The sequence below is a fragment of the Brassica napus genome, chromosome C5 (genome assembly GCF_020379485.1).
Source record: "Brassica napus cultivar Da-Ae chromosome C5, Da-Ae, whole genome shotgun sequence".
NCBI classification, from domain to species: Eukaryota; Viridiplantae; Streptophyta; class Magnoliopsida; order Brassicales; family Brassicaceae; genus Brassica; species Brassica napus.
This window is the reverse complement of record NC_063448.1, coordinates 4018332-4038039: the sequence shown is the minus strand read 5'-3', so window position 1 is coordinate 4038039 and position 19708 is coordinate 4018332. Positions and strand designations below refer to the sequence as shown.

The following is a 19708-nucleotide window of genomic DNA, read 5'->3' as shown; positions in this document are numbered from 1 at the left end:
TGTATAACAAACAGTAAGTTAATTTCTCGAAATACATACATAACCAATCATAAAAATTAATATAAATCTGACAAAAAAATTAATTAATATTTTTTCTGTTTACGAAAATAAAATTTTCTAAAGTATTCACGCTTATTAAGAGTTTAATAAATGTATATAATTTAATTTTTCTTGTACTTTATTATACATTTTTAATAATTTTCAACAATAAAATTTAATCAATTCAAATACTTTTATTTAATGTTTCTTAAAACCATATAAAAATAATTAAACATATAGAAAATCTATTTTGGGGAACAAGGAAAAAATATAGATCATCTTAGTTTGGGCTACGGTGCGGAGGGAGTATAAATTAGCAAATAAAAAGATTTAAAGATATCAATGGTTACAATGATGAGTTGTCCTTTCATAATCTCGCTTGATTCAAAACGGTAGAGACAAACAAAGGTGGAAGAAGAAGAAAGACTGAAGACCAAGTGAAGAGTGAATAAAAAAAATCGAAGGTTTAGCCTTTTTTTTCTACCTGATCATCAATCATCGAGAGAGAATAAAAATATACTTTTTTAGATGTGAAGAAGCTCATCAATCGAAGAAAGACAATCAACAAATGCTTCACTTTGGCTCCCTTTCTTCATCAAAAAGCTCGAGGTGATCATCACTTTCGCTCTCCTTCTCACTGAGAATCTTCTGAATGGTTTCGCTCCTTTAATCTCTCAGTCTTCTTCTTTTTTTTTTTCTTTTCCGGTTGAATTAGGGTTCTTCTGGGTAGCAAACTGTTTCTGCTGATTCTCTGAGCTACTCGTGTAGTTGTTGAGACTGAATTTTCCAGACAATTCTACTAATCAGTTCTAGCCGGAAGTAGATCTGATCTTTATCGCCACTTAGTTCAAAAACTTCATCAGTGATTCAAAGTTTCAAACTTTCCTTTAAAATTGACAATCTTTTTATCTCTCTGTGATAAAAAAAAAAGAAAGAAAGTGTTCTTGTAAAAGCTGATGATCTGTGATATCGAATTCAAGATCCTTGAGTTATGTATGATACACGTTTTCCTTGCCTTGAAATTGTACTAGGTAGATCAGTTCTTTGATGGGATGGGACACCATACCAGCAACTACTAGTTACGTGCTATCTTCAGAGCAAATAACATGGCTTCAAACGGAGTAGGCAGTTCGAGATCTTCCAAAGGTGTAAAGGCCTCTTCTAGCTCAGTCGATTGGTTGACCAGAGATTTGGTTGAGATGAGGATAAGGGACAAGGTCGAGACTGATGATGAGAGGGTAAGTCTTGCGTTACCCATGAGCTTATCTATGTCATGGAGTAGCTTACATTGTGTGAGATTATGTTTCAGGATAGTGAACCAGATATTATTGATGGCGCTGGTACTGAACCTGGTCATGTGATTAGAACCACAGTCCGTGGACGGAATGGTCAATCAAGACAGGTTGGATTGTTATTGAGAATTGTATCCGTAAATTGATAACGTTGTTGTTATCTAACTCTTTCTAATGCATATATGTGATTTTTTTGGATTGACAGACAGTCAGTTACATATCAGAACATGTAGTTGGTACTGGTTCCTTTGGCATGGTTTTCCAAGTAAGATAAATTAACATCCCTGATGCCTCATTTGGTTCCATTCCCCATGCGTTTATGTTTCCTTCTTCTGGTAGGCCAAATGTAGGGAAACTGGGGAGATTGTTGCAATCAAGAAGGTTCTACAAGACAAGCGTTACAAGAACAGGGAGCTACAGATTATGCAGATGCTAGACCACCCCAATGTCGTTGCTTTAAAGCATAGCTTCTACACGAGAGCTGATAACGAAGAGGTTTATTTGAATCTTGTCCTTGAGTTTGTGCCTGAGACTGTCAATCGTGCTGCAAGAAGTTACACTAGGACGAACCAGCTGATGCCTTTGATATACGTTAAACTCTACACCTATCAGGTAACTGTTTCCTGGATTAAAAAGCATGAGACCATTTCTTTTTTTTTTTCCAAAGTTATTTTAGATGTGTTTGTGTATCCATTATGTGTTAATGTTGTAATGCTTTGAAAGTGTAATGAACTTTTCATTGCATGCCAGACTCTTCAAAGTTTTCTTACTAAGTTTCTGTTAATGGTTACAGATTTGCAGGGCGCTTGCTTACATCCATAATTGCTTTGGTCTTTGTCACCGTGATATTAAGCCTCAAAACTTGCTAGTAAGCTCATCTGTATCTCCCTGTTTCTGTTAATTATTTTCTATTTTCCGAGTTGTTTCCTTCCAATTTTTTAAGTATACTCTCTACATTTAATAATGTCGTAATATGTAAAAAATTCTTGACATGATAAAATATACGATTATAACATGCTTCGAGTTCTACAACAAGGCCCTGTATACACATCTTCACAGTGGTACCCGGCTTCACTGCATTTAGATTTGACTTAAAGATTTTTTGTTGTTGTGCAGGTGAACCCACATACGCATCAGCTAAAAATCTGCGATTTCGGGAGTGCAAAAGTGTTGGTAAGATTTTTTGACGCGGTTTTGAAATAATCCATTTGTGGAATATAACAAAAAAGTTATTCTCCTTAGGTGAAAGGAGAACCCAATGTTTCTTACATCTGTTCAAGATACTATCGTGCTCCAGAACTCATTTTTGGCGCCAGCGAATACACACCTGCAATTGATATATGGTCCACTGGCTGCGTGATGGCTGAATTGCTTCTTGGACAGGTTAACGCAAACATAAATTAGCTAAATGTTTTTTGTTCTAATCATTCTGGTTTTTTTCTCTCGCTTACGTCTTTGTGTCCTTCTAACTTGTCGTATAGCCTCTGTTTCCTGGTGAAAGTGGAGTCGATCAGCTTGTTGAAATCATCAAGGTAGCCTTCTATTAATTCTTTAGAAGTTTATTTGAAATTTAGAGCAAATCACCTGTCTTGGGCGTGCAGTGACTTGATAGGTGCTTAGATAGATTTTGTTTACAAGTTATTCTTCTATCTATAGGTGTCAGATCAGATTGTTAGCAGATTGTGAACTTTATATTTTAAATAAATACAGGCTTATGGGTCACAGTTTGTTACGTCTGTTGTTGGCTCGTAGTCAGTATGAAAGAAAGCAGTTAATGTGTCGAAGTAGAAAATGCACCTCAACCTTTTCTGGAAAACCTTATTTTCCTAGTTGTTGTGCTTTTATTTGTCATGCAGGTTTTAGGTACACCAACGAGGGAGGAAATCAAGTGCATGAATCCAAACTATACAGAATTTAAATTCCCCCAGATAAAACCTCACCCATGGCACAAGGTATGCCTTCTAGTGTTCATGATCACCTACAATGATATTCATGAATCAGCTGTTTTGTTGGTAAATAAATTTATATTGATCTCGTGTTTGTCTTGATTTTGGAGTATGAATCATTCGAGAGAATGCACAATTTTTTTAAACTCCTAATACTGTTGAAAAGGCATTGCCTGTGTCATAGAGTTGAATTTTTTTTTTTTGGCTAAATTTCTAAATGATTGTGGCTTTAGTTTTTGATAAGTATTTCTATCTGGTTGAAGATGGTTTTTGGCGTTTTATTTTCGTACAAAAATGTATAGTTTGGCTGTAATGATCAATGCCTCGCTAAATTTCGTTATCATCTTGCATCGGTATTACTTTATGTATGATCTGTTTGTGCTTTTTATCATCAGGTCTTCCAAAAACGTTTACCGCCAGAAGCAGTTGATCTTCTATGTAGGTTCTTCCAATATTCCCCTAATCTGAGATGCACAGCTGTAAGTGATACATGATTTTGTGCCCTTAGTTATGTAATATACACTTTCCTATTGACTCAGATCTAAGATTATAAATTGGTGTTATTTTTGGTAGTTGGAAGCTTGTATTCATCCGTTATTTGATGAGCTAAGGGACCCGAACACTCGTCTTCCCAATGGCCGGCCACTTCCTCCGCTTTTCAACTTCAAACCTCAAGGTACTGTTCCCTTGTTGTTTCTTGTTGGACCTTTCCATGAAAAACAAGCTTACTGTAGGCTAGTAAATCAACTCTCATGACATCTATAACGTTTATGATCTATCAAAGTTGTTGGCATGTTGTGTGTTTGCACCTGAACTAAATGTAAACGTTAAAACCATATTTTGCACCTGCAGAGCTATCTGGCATCCCTTCTGAAATCGTGAACCGGCTTGTACCAGAGCATGCTCGTAAGCAGAACTTCTTCATGGCGTTGGATGCTTAAGCGCTTATCTGTTTCTTTTCTTTTCTTTTTCTTGCTTATGTATAAACTCTTTAGATATCGGGTATTTGGAGCAGCCAGGAGGCATTACACACCGTCTTTGGCTTTTGTTATCAGTGAGTTGTTTGGTTATCGGGACACGATGATGCATGAATACAAACAGTACTTGAGGTCGCTGCTGGCTTATAAGACCACTTGTTTGTTTCACAACCAGTTTATATATATATATATATATATATATATATATATACATAACCCTTTCTATTGCGAAATGGATGTTTTATTTCTGAAGATTTTAAAGAGGTTGAAGTTTCAATTAAAAAAAAAATCATATGACAATTCTATATTTTTCATTTATTCTCCTTAATTAACTGATTCATACAAAAAGTAAATAAACAAACAAAAAAAAACCAAACCCTTGTTGAGCGAAGCTGCTGTCTAAAACTCTCGAAAGCTTACACGTTTGACTGTCTCCGTCTCTCTTCTTCTCTCTCGCAAACTTTCCGACATGTCGCTGTGTACGTTTAATCTCCATCCTTCCTCTTCTTCCATCAATCTCTTCTGCAATAACAACAACAGCAACTCACCTAAACCCTTTCTCAACTCTCTCGGATTCGCCACCTCTGCTTCTTCTCCCTTAGCGGCTTCTCTCACATTCTCTACCACCAATCACGCCTTTAGCTCTCGTTTCTCCTCGAACCGCATCCAAAGACGCAAACTTTGGCTCCGGTGCGTCTCCACGGAGTCCGATTCATCTACTTCGGCTGTTCCCGGCGGCGCTGGTAAACTCCGGAGTTACCCTTTCAGCTCGATTGATAAATGTTCAGCAGATATACATTTTCTCTGAGCCTTTTAGATTTTACAAAGCAAATTTGGTAGCTTTTTCTTCAGTTGTTGATTGTGATGGTAGAGAGATTATAACTTGAACACCAATAGGTTTTGAGATAGAAGCGTATTATATTGTGCAGAAGAGAGCATTGTTGTTCTAGTAATCGGCGGAGGAGGGAGAGAACACGCCCTTTGCCACGCTTTAAAACGCTCTCCTTCCTGCGGCTCTGTGTTATGCGCACCTGGAAACCCCGGTATCACGAGCTCCGGAGATGCTACTTGCGTGCCTGACCTTGACGTATCAGACAGTTCAGCTGTCATCTCTTTCTGCCAAAAACAGAATGTCGGTTTAGTGGTTGTTGGTCCCGAAGTTCCCCTCGTTGCTGGTCTCGCCAACGACCTTGTTAGCGCCGGTATCCTCACGTTCGGACCTTCTTCTCAAGCCGCTGCTTTGGAAGGCTCCAAGAACTTTATGAAGAATCTTTGCCACAAGTACAACATCCCTACCGCTAAGGTTTGTTGCCTTCACTATTAGAATCTTGGTTCAACTATTAGCTATAGTTGTATTCTATCTAGAACTGAATGTAGATTGTATGGTTTGGTCGAGAGTTGAGAGTGTCTCATCAGTTAATGTTTACTTGTTGTGTTAATTGGAATAAGAATAGCAGTTTTGTTGCTTTGATCTTATCATATGGATTCTAGTTTGATGTGGTTTAAACAACTAATACATTCAATCAAAATGCAGTACAAAACATTTAGCGATGCATCTGCTGCGAAAGAATACATTAAAGAGCAAGGCGTACCGATCGTGATTAAAGCAGACGGATTAGCAGCAGGGAAAGGAGTCACCGTTGCCATGGAGCTAGAGGAGGCTTACGAAGCTGTTGACTCGATGCTGGTCAAAGGCGTGTTTGGTTCGGCAGGATGTCAGGTGATCGTGGAGGAGTTTCTTGAGGGGGAAGAAGCTTCGTTTTTCGCGCTTGTGGATGGAGAAAACGCCATTCCTCTTGAATCTGCTCAGGACCACAAGAGGGTTGGAGATGGAGATACGGGTCCTAACACAGGAGGAATGGGAGCTTATTCTCCTGCACCGGTTTTGACCAAGGAGCTGCAAGATGTGGTGATGGAGTCTATAATTCATCCTACTGTTAAAGGAATGGCTGAAGAAGGTTGTAAGTTTGTTGGTGTTCTGTTTGCTGGTCTGATGATCGAGAAGAAGTCCGGTTTACCTAAGCTGATTGAGTTCAATGTACGGTTTGGAGATCCAGAATGTCAGGTAATGAAAATAAACTAGTTTAGTCTCAGTTTGACTGTTGTTTACAATATTCAAAAAATCGTTAGGCGGGTAACAAGTCGTTTTGTAGAGGACTAGTGATTAGAGGTGTAGATGTTAACGAATTATTAATTTATTTTATATATTTTTTATATTTATATAAGATATTTTTAGTTCTTGGGTTTAATTTTAGTTTTTGGGTTTAACTAATTTATAGAACCATGGTTGTTTCTAAACACTGGAGCTTCTTGTTTAAATACAGGTACTGATGATGCGTCTAGAGTCTGACCTTGCTAAGATCTTGTTAGCAGCTTGTAAAGGCGAGCTAAGCGGTGTGTCGCTTGATTGGTCTAAAGATTCAGCAATGGTGGTTGTAATGGCAAGCAAAGGTTACCCCGGTGCTTATGAGAAAGGCTCAGTCATCAGAAACCTTGAAGAAGCTGAAGCAGTTGCTCCAGGAGTGAAGGTTTTCCATGCAGGAACGGATCTTGATTCAGAAGGGAACGTTGTAGCGAGTGGAGGACGTGTTCTTGGGGTCACTGCGAAGGGTAAAGACTTGGAAGAGGCGCGTGAAAGAGCGTATATGGCGGTACAAGAGATCAAATGGCCTGGAGGTTTCTTTAGGAGTGATATTGGTTGGAGAGCGCTTCGTCAGAAACAAGTAGCTACAAAAGAGTAAGTGAAGGGAAAAGATTTTGTTGTAAACCAAAACATTAAAGACTCACTTTAATCTGTTAAAGAGATTATTGAAAATAACTTTATTTCCATTAAACTTTTTTCAAAATTTTAGTGGATGTTTAATTCCATCAAAATTATATTCTTCTAACCATAACACAATTTGAGCTCTTTGTACTTTATCAAGTTTTTTTGTGTTTCTCTTTTTGTTGATATGATATAGAGGCATAATCATATATATTAAAACAGAAGTCACAACTTTGATTCATGTGTGATTTTTTTAAAAATAAACCTAATAGACCTATTCCTAAAAAGTCATGTTACATTTAATCTCTAATCTTATCATTTAAATTTTGGGCCTAACAGAAATTTTTATTGGGATATCAATAATTGGATTTAAACAATAAATGATCCATTGAATTTATAGATAATATAAATTAAATAAATATAATTTAATGTCGTAAAACTATACCTCCATATGTTAATTATTTAAATATTTGTTGATGTTAACTTTAAAAATTATAAAGATTTTTTTTTTAAATAAGAAAAATCATATTATCTAATAATGATTAATCTTTATTACCCTAAACCAATGAAAACAAATTTTAAACTATATAGTTTATTTTAAAAATTAAACAAAAATTAAATGTTTAATTATTTACTTGATAATATAAATCTATGAAGCGAAAATTTTAATTTTTTAAAAACTTTCTAAATTTGTAAAATGTTACAATATCTTTGAATATGACAATAAAGCAATATTTTTACTAATTTTTATATCTATAGTTACGATTTTAATAATGAAATAATAATTCAAAAAATATATATAGAAGAAGATTCAAATACATGTGAAAGTTTGAAACAATATATTCAATGAAAAAAATATACCGTAAACTTATTATGTTTTAAAAATTGATAGACACATATATTATAATATATACCAATTTAGAATTGAAAGCAAAATATTTATATAAAATAAATGAAAGTAAAAACCTGCGCGGTTGCGCGGGTCGAGATCTAATTCATATTAATATGTTAAGCTCTTTTCTTACGATGAAGAAGAAGAATCAAGAGATTGGAAAAAAAATGGAATAGTAAAATTGTATAACCCAAAAATATATATAAAATAAAGAATAGAGCTAGTTGATATTTTAAAGAGAAATAACCTTAGGTAATCTAGTATACAAAATCCAAAATGATTTAATTAGATTTCATCTAATAGGAAAAATTATCATGTTATCCTCATTATTAATCCTTTAATGACATTATATTAAAAAGATTGAATTTTGAATTGAGCACGTCGTCTCTCTATGTCGTTATCATCTTGGATGATTTCTGTCAGCTCCTTCATCAGTTCCACCATCATCAGTTCCACTATGGAACTATTATCGGAATTATCATTGTCCATTATCTCCGACGAAAAAAGTTTTGCCATCAAATTGCATTAAATGTTGAACACTTGAACAAATGGATAAACTTATAGTGAGAATAATAAAATTTTGTTTTATGGTTTTCAAAAGAATGTTTTATGCTATTAGTAAATTATTTTATTTAAAAAAAAAAATTCGCTGATCATGTTATTAATCTTGAAAAGGAGAACGAAGAAACAAAAGGGATGAAGGAAATAAACCCCTTTCCCTGCGACGAAGCTTCAAACCCCTCTGACAAAAGCGATGAGTGGAATCGATTTTGGGATGTTTATAAACAGTTTTTGATTATATCATGACTTTTTTTTGGTTTGTAGGTTAACATTCTTTGTATGTAGCCCATGACATTTATTTAGTGAATTTTGTTGCCGATAAATTATTTAATTAGTTAGTGGTGATTGTTGATTATTTCACTTAGCTTTAACATTTTGTTTAGATCTTTTGATTGGTTTTCTGAAGATGGTTATGATATACGGTGTAAGTGAAGATTGGTCTTTAAAAGAAAAAATTGAGTGAGATCTTTCTATTAATAAAAATAGAAATACATATCTTTTGACGATGTGTATTATGAAAATCTACTTAAAAGATTATTGCTAAAGATTTTGATTTTCATGTGAAAGATGTAACTCTTAGCTATGAGAGTTCATTAGGGATGAAAACAAATATTGAAAATGTGCAACATGTTTCTGTCAGAGACAATCGTCAACTAAACACCTTCATCAACAATATTAAAAGATTTGTTAGAACTTGTCACTTGTGTGTAAAAACTGGTAGTTTTTATATATATCTATATTTATTAGAAACAATATAGAAAGAAGAGAAAATCGATACCTTAGATTTTTTTCTCGTCTTAGAGAAGAGAAGACTTATAACAATCTTTTTAGGTACGATTCTTCATTATCTATTCGTTTTTTCCAAAAAAAACAACCTAAAATTCAACATCATTCTTAAATTTCCAACTTTTGAAACAAAAACTCTAATTTCAATTTACAGTCGAAAACCTTCAAAACTTATATGTATAAAGCTATGTTTTCGAGTGTTAATAGCAATGACAATGTGATTCGCCGTGATTTTGTTTCAATCGCATTGACAACTTGCCTATTTTGTTTGTTATTAACAAGTGGAATAGCATACTAATCTTTTGACATTAATTTTAATGAAGGTTATTTTTTTATTTTCAGTTTGAAATACTATTTTTTGTTTCAATCGCATTGACAAGTTGCGAGATGGTACTGGAAAACAATATAAACTTGAGGATGTCATTTGCAAAGGAAAAGGTATCCTGCAGTTTGGGTAAAATGGTAAAACGAAGGAGATGACTAGTGACTCAGTGAGTGGGTTCGAATTACAAAATCCTAAAACCCTAAATTTCAAAATCTCAGCCTCTCTCCATGTCGAATCAAATGCTAATCAAATCCTTTGTTACAAAGAGAAAATTCTCCGATCTTAAAGATGTTTTCCCGAGGAAATTATCCCGTCTTAGTACACTCTGCTCTTCTTCATCTACCATCCCCAAAAGCCCTTGCCCACCTAGAGATGACGTAGCTGTCATCGCCGAGCTCATAGAGAAGCAGCACTGGTCAAACCTCAAACTCCATGTCAAAGACACAAACCCCAACGAACTCTTTCACCAGCTGATAAGTTCCAAGCTTGACCCAGAGTTATGCCTCCGCTACTACATCTGGTTAGCGAACAACCGTAACATCTCGCTATCGCTAGAGCTCACGTTTAACCTCTTGCACTCTCTCGCGAACGCCAAAAAGTACTCTAAGATCCGATCTTTCCTCCATGGGTTTGTCAAGAAACGATCCGATCATCCAATTCACTCGATCTTCCACGCGATCTCGCTCTGTGACAACGTCTGCGTGAATTCGATTCTCGCTGATATGCTTGTGCTGGCTTACGCGAACAACTCGAGGTTCGCGTCAGCGTTAGAGGCGTTTAAGCGCGCAGGCTATTATGCCTTTAAGTTATCCGCTCTCTCTTGTAAGGCTTTGATGGTTGCGTTGCTGAACGAGAAGAGGTTTGCGGATGTTGAGTTTGTGTACAAGGAGATGGTCAGGAGACGGATTCAACCGAATGTGTTTACTTTCAATGTAGTGATCAACTCTTTCTGCAAGATAGGGAAGATGGAGAAAGCTAAGGATGTTATGGAGGATATGAAAGTGTATGGGACTTCTCCTAATGTGGTTAGTTATAATACTCTTATTGATGGGTATTGTAAGCTTGGTGGGATTGGGAAGATGTACAAAGCGGACGCGGTGTTGAAGGAGATGGTGGAGAGTAAGGTGTCTCCGAATTTGACTACTTTCAATATATTGATCGATGGGTTTTGGAAAGATGGGAACTATTCGGGGAGTATGAAGGTGTTTAGAGAGATGCTGGAACAAGATGTGAAACCGAATGTGGTTACTTATAACTCGCTGATTAATGGTTTGTGCAGTGGAGGGAAGGTAAGCGAGGCGACTTGTATGCATGATGAGATGGTGAGTGCAGGTGTGGAGCCTAACTTGGTTACTCACAACTCTCTTATAAACGGGTTTTGCAAGAACGGTATGATGAAGGAAGCTCTTGATATGTTTGAGTCACTAAAAGGCCGAGGGATTGTTCTCACTGCTAAAACGTATAACATCCTGATCGATGCGTATTGTAAGTCGGGGAAAGTGGAGGATGGGTTTGGATTGAAAGAAGAGATGGAACGAGAAGGGATTGTAGCCAACGTTGAAACTTATAACTGCTTGATTGGTGGTTTGTGTAGAAACGGTAGCATGGAAGCAGCTAAGAAGCTTTTTGATCAGTTGAGTGGTAAAGCGCTTCCTGATCTTGTGACGTATCACATACTCATGGATGGTTACTGCAGCAGAGGAGAAACGAGAAAAGCAGCGATGCTTTTGAAAGAAGGGATATCAAAGATGGGTCTGAAGCCGAGACATCTGACGTATAACATTCTGATGGAAGGCTACTGTAAGGAAGGGAATCTGAAAGGAGCGGCGAACGTGAGGATGCAGATGGAGAAAGAGAGGCGGTTGCGGATGAACGTAGCGTCGTATAATGTGCTTCTACAAGGATATTCCCAGAAGGGGAAGATGGAGGATGCTAACAGGCTTTTGAATGAGATGCTGGAGAAAGGTCTAATCCCGAACCGGATAACGTATGAGATTGTTAAAGCAGAAATGGTAGATAAAGGTTTTGTTCCAGATATTCAAGGGCATCTATTTAACGTCTCCACTAAATCATAACCTTTCAATGATCGGCCTGAGAAGCAATCACTTGCCTTGTGGCCTTGTGTTATCATCACAGGTCACCCATACTCGATCTCTTCCTCATGGGAAAAAATGTGCTCATTGTAACCAAAGAAGAGAGTGACCAGAATCTTTGTTCTAGCATAGACACTGCTTATGCCTACAGGGTTCCTGGGATATATATAAAGCTTGAGCTTCAGTTTGGAAACTGGGGGAAACTTGTTGTAATCTTATTGTTTACTAACCATAATGTGCGTCTGTTAGTATAGGTTGCCATGTAATAACGAGATTATTATACATATAATTGAAACTTTGATCAACAAAATGCATTCCGTTAAGGTTTTTAAGATGAAAACATCAAAGTGGGTGGTGATCCAGCCAGTGGCTGAACCACTTAACATTCACAAAAGACAGCAAAAGACAATGAATGAATCATACAAGGGGCATAGATGAAAAAGATTGAAACTTTAGACACGACCTTGCCACAGACAATCTTGCTGAACCTTCTCAGTCTTCAAAAGCCTCTCGATTTCAGTAGGAGGATTCATCCCAAGACGCAGAGCACGTTCCCAACGATCGACTCTCGTCATACCCACGCACGGACCGTAAGCCATGTTCATGTCAAATTGCCTGAGCATCTCCTCCTTCTCGTCATAACCGTCTGTACTTAAAACACCACAAGAGAAAGCAGAGATGTTATCAATAAGCTAAACCCTAGATTCGTTCCTACTCATGAAACAATAAGGGACAATCAATGAATCAGATCATCAATACAAGACCATGGAGGGGAAAAGTTATAATCTTGCCGAATCCCAAATCAAATGCACAGAGAGAAGCAAACCCTAAGAAAAATGCAGGTGTAAATAGAAAGAAGTGAAAACGAACCGTTGACATCGACGGAGCCGTGAGAAATCAACGCCGCCGGCTGAGTAGCATCGGAGCCCTGGGTGGCCGCGTGTTTGGGAGAGACTTTCCGGGAAGAAGGCTTTGACTTGGAGATTCCTCCCGTGATGTTGCTCTTCGTCTGCTTGTAGAAACCCTTCATATTCTTCGCTGTCGTCGCCATAACCCCTTTCTCTTTCTCTCTCGCTGCAGTTCAAATTTTGAATCTTTGGAATCTATAACTTTCCTTTTCCTTCTTCGAGACGATTCAGAGAGAGATGGCGACTTTTTATCTATCTCGGTGTTGTAAATAAAATCGGCCCACTGACCATAATGGGCTTTTGTCTTGTCCCAAATACTAATATGGGCTTGTTCTTAGTCTAGTTAACGATTTTTTTATGCCTTTTACGTTTATTTCTTTCGAGTGGAGTCGAGAAGTGATTTGTCCCAAAATTAATTAATTAATTTAGCCATAAAGTAATGCAAACCAAAAAAAAAACACATCGACAATCTACACTTAAATGTACAATGAATTATATATTGAATCTGCATAAAGAAAATTAAACTGGTGGCCTTTACTGCATAGTATAATATATAACCCAACAAGTCCAACACTAATCTACTGATCATGATGAGTTAGAAAGAAACACAAGAGTTACTCGTAATAATATTCTAGCGGTGTAGAGGCCAACGAATGCCTTCTCTTCCACAAGGTAAAGGAGCCGGCAAAGCTATGTGCGACGGCAGCTTCTCTCCCGGCATCACTACCGATACATCCACCACCATATTCACCGGAACCTATACCACCACCATATTCCTTCTAATTATTGTCACAAAACAATAGGTAGTACAGTAGGATACTAGATGCATAGACAATAATAAAACATATATATACGAATAAGACAACTTCGTGACAAAAATTTTGCTTTCACTTTCCAAACTTTAGTTATTGTTTTTTTATTTTTTGAAGAATGTTTTTAATTTTACAAATATCTCTTTTGCACCGAATAGCAAAACAATTTTATTTTTCAAAGGAAAAGAAGAAATAATTCTAACAGTGGCATGTTAATGCGCTTCAGCTTTATTAAATAAAGGAACAAAACATTCTTTTGAAAAAAATGCTTTAACAACTTTTTTGTTTTGTTTACCATGGATGCTTGATTAGCAAGTTTCTGGAAATGAGTGGACCCATCTCTGCTCTGGTTCTGTCGTTGTCTGATCCTATGTGGTGACTCAAATGTAGAATTCTCAGGTCTAAAGAGATGTTCAAAGATGGCCATTAACAAGAACATGGAGATAAGTATCGCCGTAGCTACGAACCCGAAAGAGATTGCATTCATCGACGTGGACGATCTCCATGGCCCGTCACTCTCTCCATCTTTGGTACTGTAGATGCTCCACGAACTTGACTCGTTCATTTTCTCCTTGTGGCATGCGAGCTTTGAGCCTTCTCTGGTTCTGAAGTCGATGTGATGTGATTATCTTGGAGTAGAGAATTTAGATCAAAGATACTATGGGAAAGGAAAGAAGAACACAAATGAAATGAAACAAAATAGAGGAATCTTTTCACAAGAGCAAAACTCAGAACTCTAAATCAAGAACAAAACCGACGTTTAAAACTGATAATAAAATTATATAGAACTACAGAAGTTGACAAACTTGAAATACTATAATCGTCGACAGTGTCTAGTTTATTATTCCTCTGTTTTTTGGAGTGTTCGTATGAAGGAAATAAAAAACAGATGAAGAAGAAACAAATCACACTCTGTCTATGTGTATTAATGGGTTGTGTATATATAGTTACAAAAGGGAGTGTATAAAATATAATTTATTTATTATGTGCCTATAAAGTATGAAAATAAACAATTAACAGAGAGTTTTTTTAAATTATCAGAGACTAGTGGTGGCAATGGTCCCTAACTAGTAGGAACAGACAGTATAAATCATGGTCCCTGGATCCTATATATTCCTATGATCTCATCCTCTTCACTCTCTTTTTGTTTAAACTGACTACTTCACACTCCTTACTTTTTTATAATCACTATTATTTTCTATTCTCTGACTTATTTTGTTGCAATAATTTTGTTAATATCTATGTCCCATTCGTTAGGAATCTCAGTGAATAGTGTAAGATGAGACATATGGTATATAAGTAGTTTATTGGAGTGGATTATTTTTGTTTCATTTAGGCTCGTCCTGTCAAACATAGTCCAATATAAATCTGATCACTGATGCTAAGTTCTGTGACTAAGTTCCAGGCGGCGCAGTTGGAGATTTTCTCGTATTGAAAACTAAAGGTACAACTCTGAACAGAATTTTCTCAAGAAACAAGAAGTATTGGTCATGATTAGTCATGGAAACTAAACTAATATCTACCTAGCTACACGAAGTATATATTATACATGACAACATCCCTCAACTTAATAATAGTATGTAGTTAACATCACGAGTTTAATTTCTTTCATCTAAAAAGTGATGTGGATGTGAGACACCATTTATATCTCATGTTTTATCAATTAAAATATGATGTACCTGACAGTAATTTAACTAAAACTAGATTTTGATCCGCGTTTTAAAAGCATAAGAATATTTTTAACAAAATCTAATTTACAAAATCACTATGCTTTATAAAATTTTGGTAAGTAGATATAGTGTTTTAACATTTTTATTTTAGTGCATTTGAAAACTATATAATTGTATTATTTTATTTATATTAAATATGAAAGTTATATAAAATATTATTTAATTTTGTTTTTAATTAAATTTTAATAGAATTTCTGTAATTCATTTGATTAGTTGTGTGATATATACTTATTTGATCAATTTTTTATTATAAAACTTATTTTATGTCAATTTACTGATTCTAACATTTTATTTGTTTAACATAAATTAATTAAATTAATGAATTATTATTTATATTTTTATAAACAAAAATTGCATTTATTTAAGCCTAGTAAAACTTTCATATTAGATTCTTATTCATAGATTATTTTTATTCATAAAAGTATATAATTAATAATTATATATGCGAGATTATGTTTGGTTTAAGTTGACATCAAATAAGTTTTAAACAAATAAAATGTGAAAGTTAATAAATTGACGCCAAATAAGAATATAGTTAATATAAATAAAAATAATTTAATTATATAGTTTTCAAATACACTAAAATATACAATACTACGTATCAAAAAATGTTTAAACATATTGATTTTGTAAATTAGATTTTATTAAAAAAATTTCTTATGCTTTTAAAATGTTGGTTAAAATCTAATTTTAGTTAAATTACGGTCGGATTAGTCATGTTTTAATTGATGAAACGAGATGTTTAAACGGTTTCTGACAGTTACATCAGTTTTTGGATGAATGAAATTAATCTCGTGATATTAACCACATAACATCATTAAGTTGATGGATGATGTCATGGATATCATATACTTCATGTGACTAGATATACATTAGTATAGTTTGCATGGTTAGCCATGTGATGGCCAATACTTCATGTAGTCAGCAATAATTTTTCCAAAAAAAAAATTTGTAAAGAAAAAGCTATTGCTTCTTTCTAAAAATGTTTTAATGACATATACACAGTATGTTTAATGTTGAATACATATTCGTTGTCTACTTTTAGTAGCTAGCTATCTGTTTCAAAAAAAAAAAGTAGCTAGCTATATTATCCACGACCAAAGAAAAAAAACAATACAATAAAATAAATCAACAATAATAATTGAGGGTGGGGGCTTCGTGTTATCATAAAAGAACGACAAACGGACAAAAAGAGACTATTGGCTGCTTTGAAATTTGTTTACTCTAAAGTCTGGTGAATTTGTTATTAGAATAAGATTTCAATTAGTTAACCAAAGAAACAATAATGGATGACAATTAAACCCACTGTTAATTAGTTGTATACGGAAATATATTTTACTCTCTTTTTTTTTTGCTAAATGGTTCTCATTCAAGTTTTTTTTTTTTTTTTTTGGTAAAATGTTAAAATAGAAAGTTCTCATTCAAGTTGAAAATAGAAAGGACCACAAGTAGTTAATTCGAAACGTGACACTGGCTTAATTAATCCTCAGTTATAAAAGTTGTTAAATGCTAACCGTGCGGATGCTCGAAATATGTACTCATCAGCTCCATTCTTATATATGTATGCACTATACCTACATTGCATGAACATACGTGATATGCAGATGGTGATATGTTACGAGAAAACTTCCATGTCAATAATCTTTAGGTGAATTAAGCTCAATAATAATGCAAACCCTAGCTAAAGTTCTTGTTTTGTTTTTTTTTGCGTCTGCAACCTAATTTTTAAAATTAACAAGTCCGCCAACTAATATTCGCTTTATTTGTGCGAGCAGCAATTTGAGGCCTAAAATTAATAGCATATATACTAAGAAAATCAATCAAATAACAACCATTTTTAACAGCAAATGGAATACTCTTAAAGCTTAATTATTTAGGGGGAATAACTCGCATGCTAAAGGTTTTACTTTCCACAGACTAATTTTAAAAGGAAAGGTTGTTAGTAAGTATCAACGTAGATGTTTCTGGATTTGTCTTTGATGTTCAGTTTTCTTTATGTTCCGACACTGCTGAAAATATGCTTATAGATCTGCTGCGATGTAGCATCATCGCGCGATAAGACTATAATCATGTATATTTAATATGAATTTGCTTAATACTTTACTCGTTTATAGATGAGATACCATGTAGAAAGTGTATATCGCATGATAAAGGTAACATTCTAATAATGTACAGCTAGCTTACTTTTCAGTTAAAGCACACATTAACAAAATTTAGGTTACCGGTCAGTGGCGGAGATAGCCAAAGTGTTTACCGGGATCAGTTTTAGAATCAACATATATATTACATGGGTCAATAAGTTTATTTTACTATATTTTTTTCAGTTTTCTCCGTAAAAACATAAGTAAAAATTGATTTTTCTTGATTTCACATAGGTCATATGACTCACCTCACAATGAACTACCTCCACCACTGTTGCCAGTTCTTATTACCATTTTAAATCCAATGTAAGAAAACTTAGAAGTTTCCGAAAATTTAATGATATGAATAATTTAATACGACGAGTCAAAAAAAAAAAAAGAATACTATGAGTCACGCAGTCTGAACTTCTGAGTTCTCTGGTGATTCACAAATTTTTACCAAAGATAAAATGTACACCATTCATTAGATTTAGGTTTAATTAATTTTTTAAAACATGAATATAACCTAATTAAAGTTAATTAACATGTATATTCTTGTTTATTAGGGTTCGGTTATTTTAACGGGTAGTAAATTAAAATACTTCACCTATTAGCTCTATTGCATTATCTCCTGACATCTTCTACCATCATGGATAAAAAAAATTATATTTATACACAACTAACTGAACATGATTTTATAGGGCTTTTTGCAAAAGTGACTCAAAACTTGGAGTCAAACAGAAAACTAACCTTTTCTTTTGACTCCTTTTTTTTTGAGATTTTAACCCCACACCTGCACTTTATCTACGAAAATGCCATTAACATTTTTTTTTTTTTCGAAAATGGCTTCTTTACTGTCTCAACCTCATCTTCTTCAAGTATTTACAATACTGCCACTGCAATGAATAGTGGCAACAACCTTGTACGAACTGTTTGGAGCTTTTAATGCCCTTTAATGCACGTAAATCTCTTTACACTCTCTCTGTTTCAATTGTTATGAACTAAAAACAACATTTCTTTCACTTTCTCTCTATATTCATCCAAAAAACTCAAGCTTTTGATTCAAAATATGGGCTATGGTTGCAGAGCCATATTTCTTTCGTTTTGACTTACGGTTGCTTTCGTTTGAGGTTCTGGGTGGTTGGAGAAGACCCTGTGTGCAAACGAAGTCATCTCACCTAGTTTAAGGTACGAATTTGAATTTTTTTTCAAGATCTGTTCGCGTAGAAGACTTACTAGTAAGTCATCTGTATGTAGAAGACTTACTGATGAGTCTTCTGGTCAAACGGACGACTTAAATTAAGTCGTCCAGCTTTGTTTGTTAAAAAAAAACACTTCAGACGACTTATATATACGTCGTCTACGAGAAACGGGCTAGTTTTGCATTTGACCGAATCGTGTCAGATCTTTGACTATTTCTGGACGACTTATAATTCAGTCGTCTCTGGGAAAGTTAAAATTTCAATATTTTATGAAAACTTGACGACTTACGTGTAAGTCGTCCTAGGTTAGTTTTGTAATTGAAAAATAAAACTTGAAATTTAACTTTCTCCAGACGACTTAGATGAAAGTCGTCCAGCTAAACGACTTAATTTAAGGTCGTCCGGGATAAGCAAGGTTTGACCAGAAAATTGGGAAAAATTCTGGACGACTTTGCTTTCCCCGGACGACTTTAAATTAAGTCTTCTGGAGGGACGACTTTATATTAAGTCGTCTGGTTAAAGTTAAATTATGAAGTTTTATTTTTCAATTACAAAACTAACCTAGGACGACTTACACGTAAGTCGTCAAGTTTTCATAAAATATTGAAATTTTAACTTTCCCAGAGACGACTGAATTATAAGTCGTCCAGAAATAGTCAAAGATCTGACACGATTCGGTCAAATGCAAAACTAGCCCGTTTCTCGTAGACGACTTATATATAAGTCGTCTGAAGTTTTTTTTTTAACAAACAAAGCCGGACGACTTAGAATTAAGTCGTCCCTTTTAATTTTCAATTGCAAAAGTGACCTCTTTAGACGACTTACCTTTAAGTCTTCTGGACGACTTAATGCTAAGTCGTCTGCGGCAATGTTTATTGAACTTCTTCATTTCCCTTTTCTCTATGTTTACTAATGTGTTTTATTTTGAATATTTGCAGATGATTTTTCAGTTACATGCAGTGTATGGAGAATGGTTGTTGAGAGATTTCCGTTGGGATTTTGTGGTTGATGATCTCAAAGGAGGAAGATTGTTTTTATTGAATGAAGATTCAACACATGCTGAACTTGTTGCAATGGCTCAAGAAGATTATAACCTGGACATGAGAACAGTGAGTGTGGAGATTAGCTACTCATTACCAGCAGAAATGATGATGGCTCCAGGCAGTCTTCCCATTCATGTTACAAGTGATAGACAAGTTCGAAACTTGCTGGAGATACTCAAAACCCATAGAGTATGTCTTTGTGTATCAAGCCGCAGCAA

General features: G+C 35.0%; 5 protein-coding genes across 8 annotated transcripts; 3 read left to right on the top strand and 2 right to left on the bottom strand.

The window, feature by feature from the left end:
* Positions 1-352: 352 nt before the first annotated feature.
* LOC106400903 (shaggy-related protein kinase kappa) lies at positions 353-4389 on the top strand. Of its 4 annotated transcripts, XM_048757937.1 has the most exons (14): positions 406-503; positions 568-648; positions 1071-1277; positions 1349-1441; positions 1537-1596; positions 1671-1943; positions 2125-2199; positions 2448-2504; positions 2574-2714; positions 2813-2863; positions 3188-3283; positions 3673-3756; positions 3851-3953; positions 4130-4389. In XM_048757937.1, exons 3-14 carry the CDS (start codon positions 1146-1148, stop codon positions 4216-4218), a joined length of 1254 nt encoding a protein of 417 aa, XP_048613894.1. In that variant the 5' UTR covers positions 406-503; positions 568-648; positions 1071-1145; the 3' UTR covers positions 4219-4389. The 4 variants fall into 4 exon arrangements, with proteins under 4 accessions (XP_048613892.1, XP_048613895.1, XP_048613893.1 ...); XM_048757935.1 differs by having other exon boundaries at positions 353-648; XM_048757938.1 differs by having other exon boundaries at positions 392-648; positions 1075-1277.
* A 224-nt stretch (positions 4390-4613) lies between these two features.
* LOC106401586 (phosphoribosylamine--glycine ligase, chloroplastic) lies at positions 4614-7128 on the top strand. Its single transcript, XM_013842122.3, has 4 exons — positions 4614-4997; positions 5184-5557; positions 5789-6319; positions 6579-7128. Exons 1-4 carry the CDS (start codon positions 4724-4726, stop codon positions 6993-6995), a joined length of 1596 nt encoding a protein of 531 aa, XP_013697576.2. The 5' UTR covers positions 4614-4723; the 3' UTR covers positions 6996-7128.
* A 2554-nt stretch (positions 7129-9682) lies between these two features.
* Positions 9683-11985, top strand: LOC106401747 (pentatricopeptide repeat-containing protein At1g09820-like). The gene has a single exon (XM_013842325.3). The coding sequence runs from the start codon at positions 9810-9812 to the stop codon at positions 11655-11657; it is 1848 nt and encodes a 615-aa protein (XP_013697779.2). The 5' UTR covers positions 9683-9809; the 3' UTR covers positions 11658-11985.
* Positions 11937-12816, bottom strand: LOC106401749. The gene is made up of 2 exons (XM_013842327.3): positions 12546-12816; positions 11937-12321 (listed from the first exon to the last, which is right to left on the bottom strand). The coding sequence occupies exons 1-2, from the start codon at positions 12724-12726 to the stop codon at positions 12128-12130; spliced, it is 375 nt and encodes a 124-aa protein (XP_013697781.1). The 5' UTR covers positions 12727-12816; the 3' UTR covers positions 11937-12127.
* A 248-nt stretch (positions 12817-13064) lies between these two features.
* BNAC05G07280D lies at positions 13065-14330 on the bottom strand. Its single transcript, XM_013842326.3, has 2 exons — positions 13691-14330; positions 13065-13340 (listed from the first exon to the last, which is right to left on the bottom strand). Exons 1-2 carry the CDS (start codon positions 13958-13960, stop codon positions 13215-13217), a joined length of 396 nt encoding a protein of 131 aa, XP_013697780.1. The 5' UTR covers positions 13961-14330; the 3' UTR covers positions 13065-13214.
* Positions 14331-19708: the final 5378 nt, after the last annotated feature.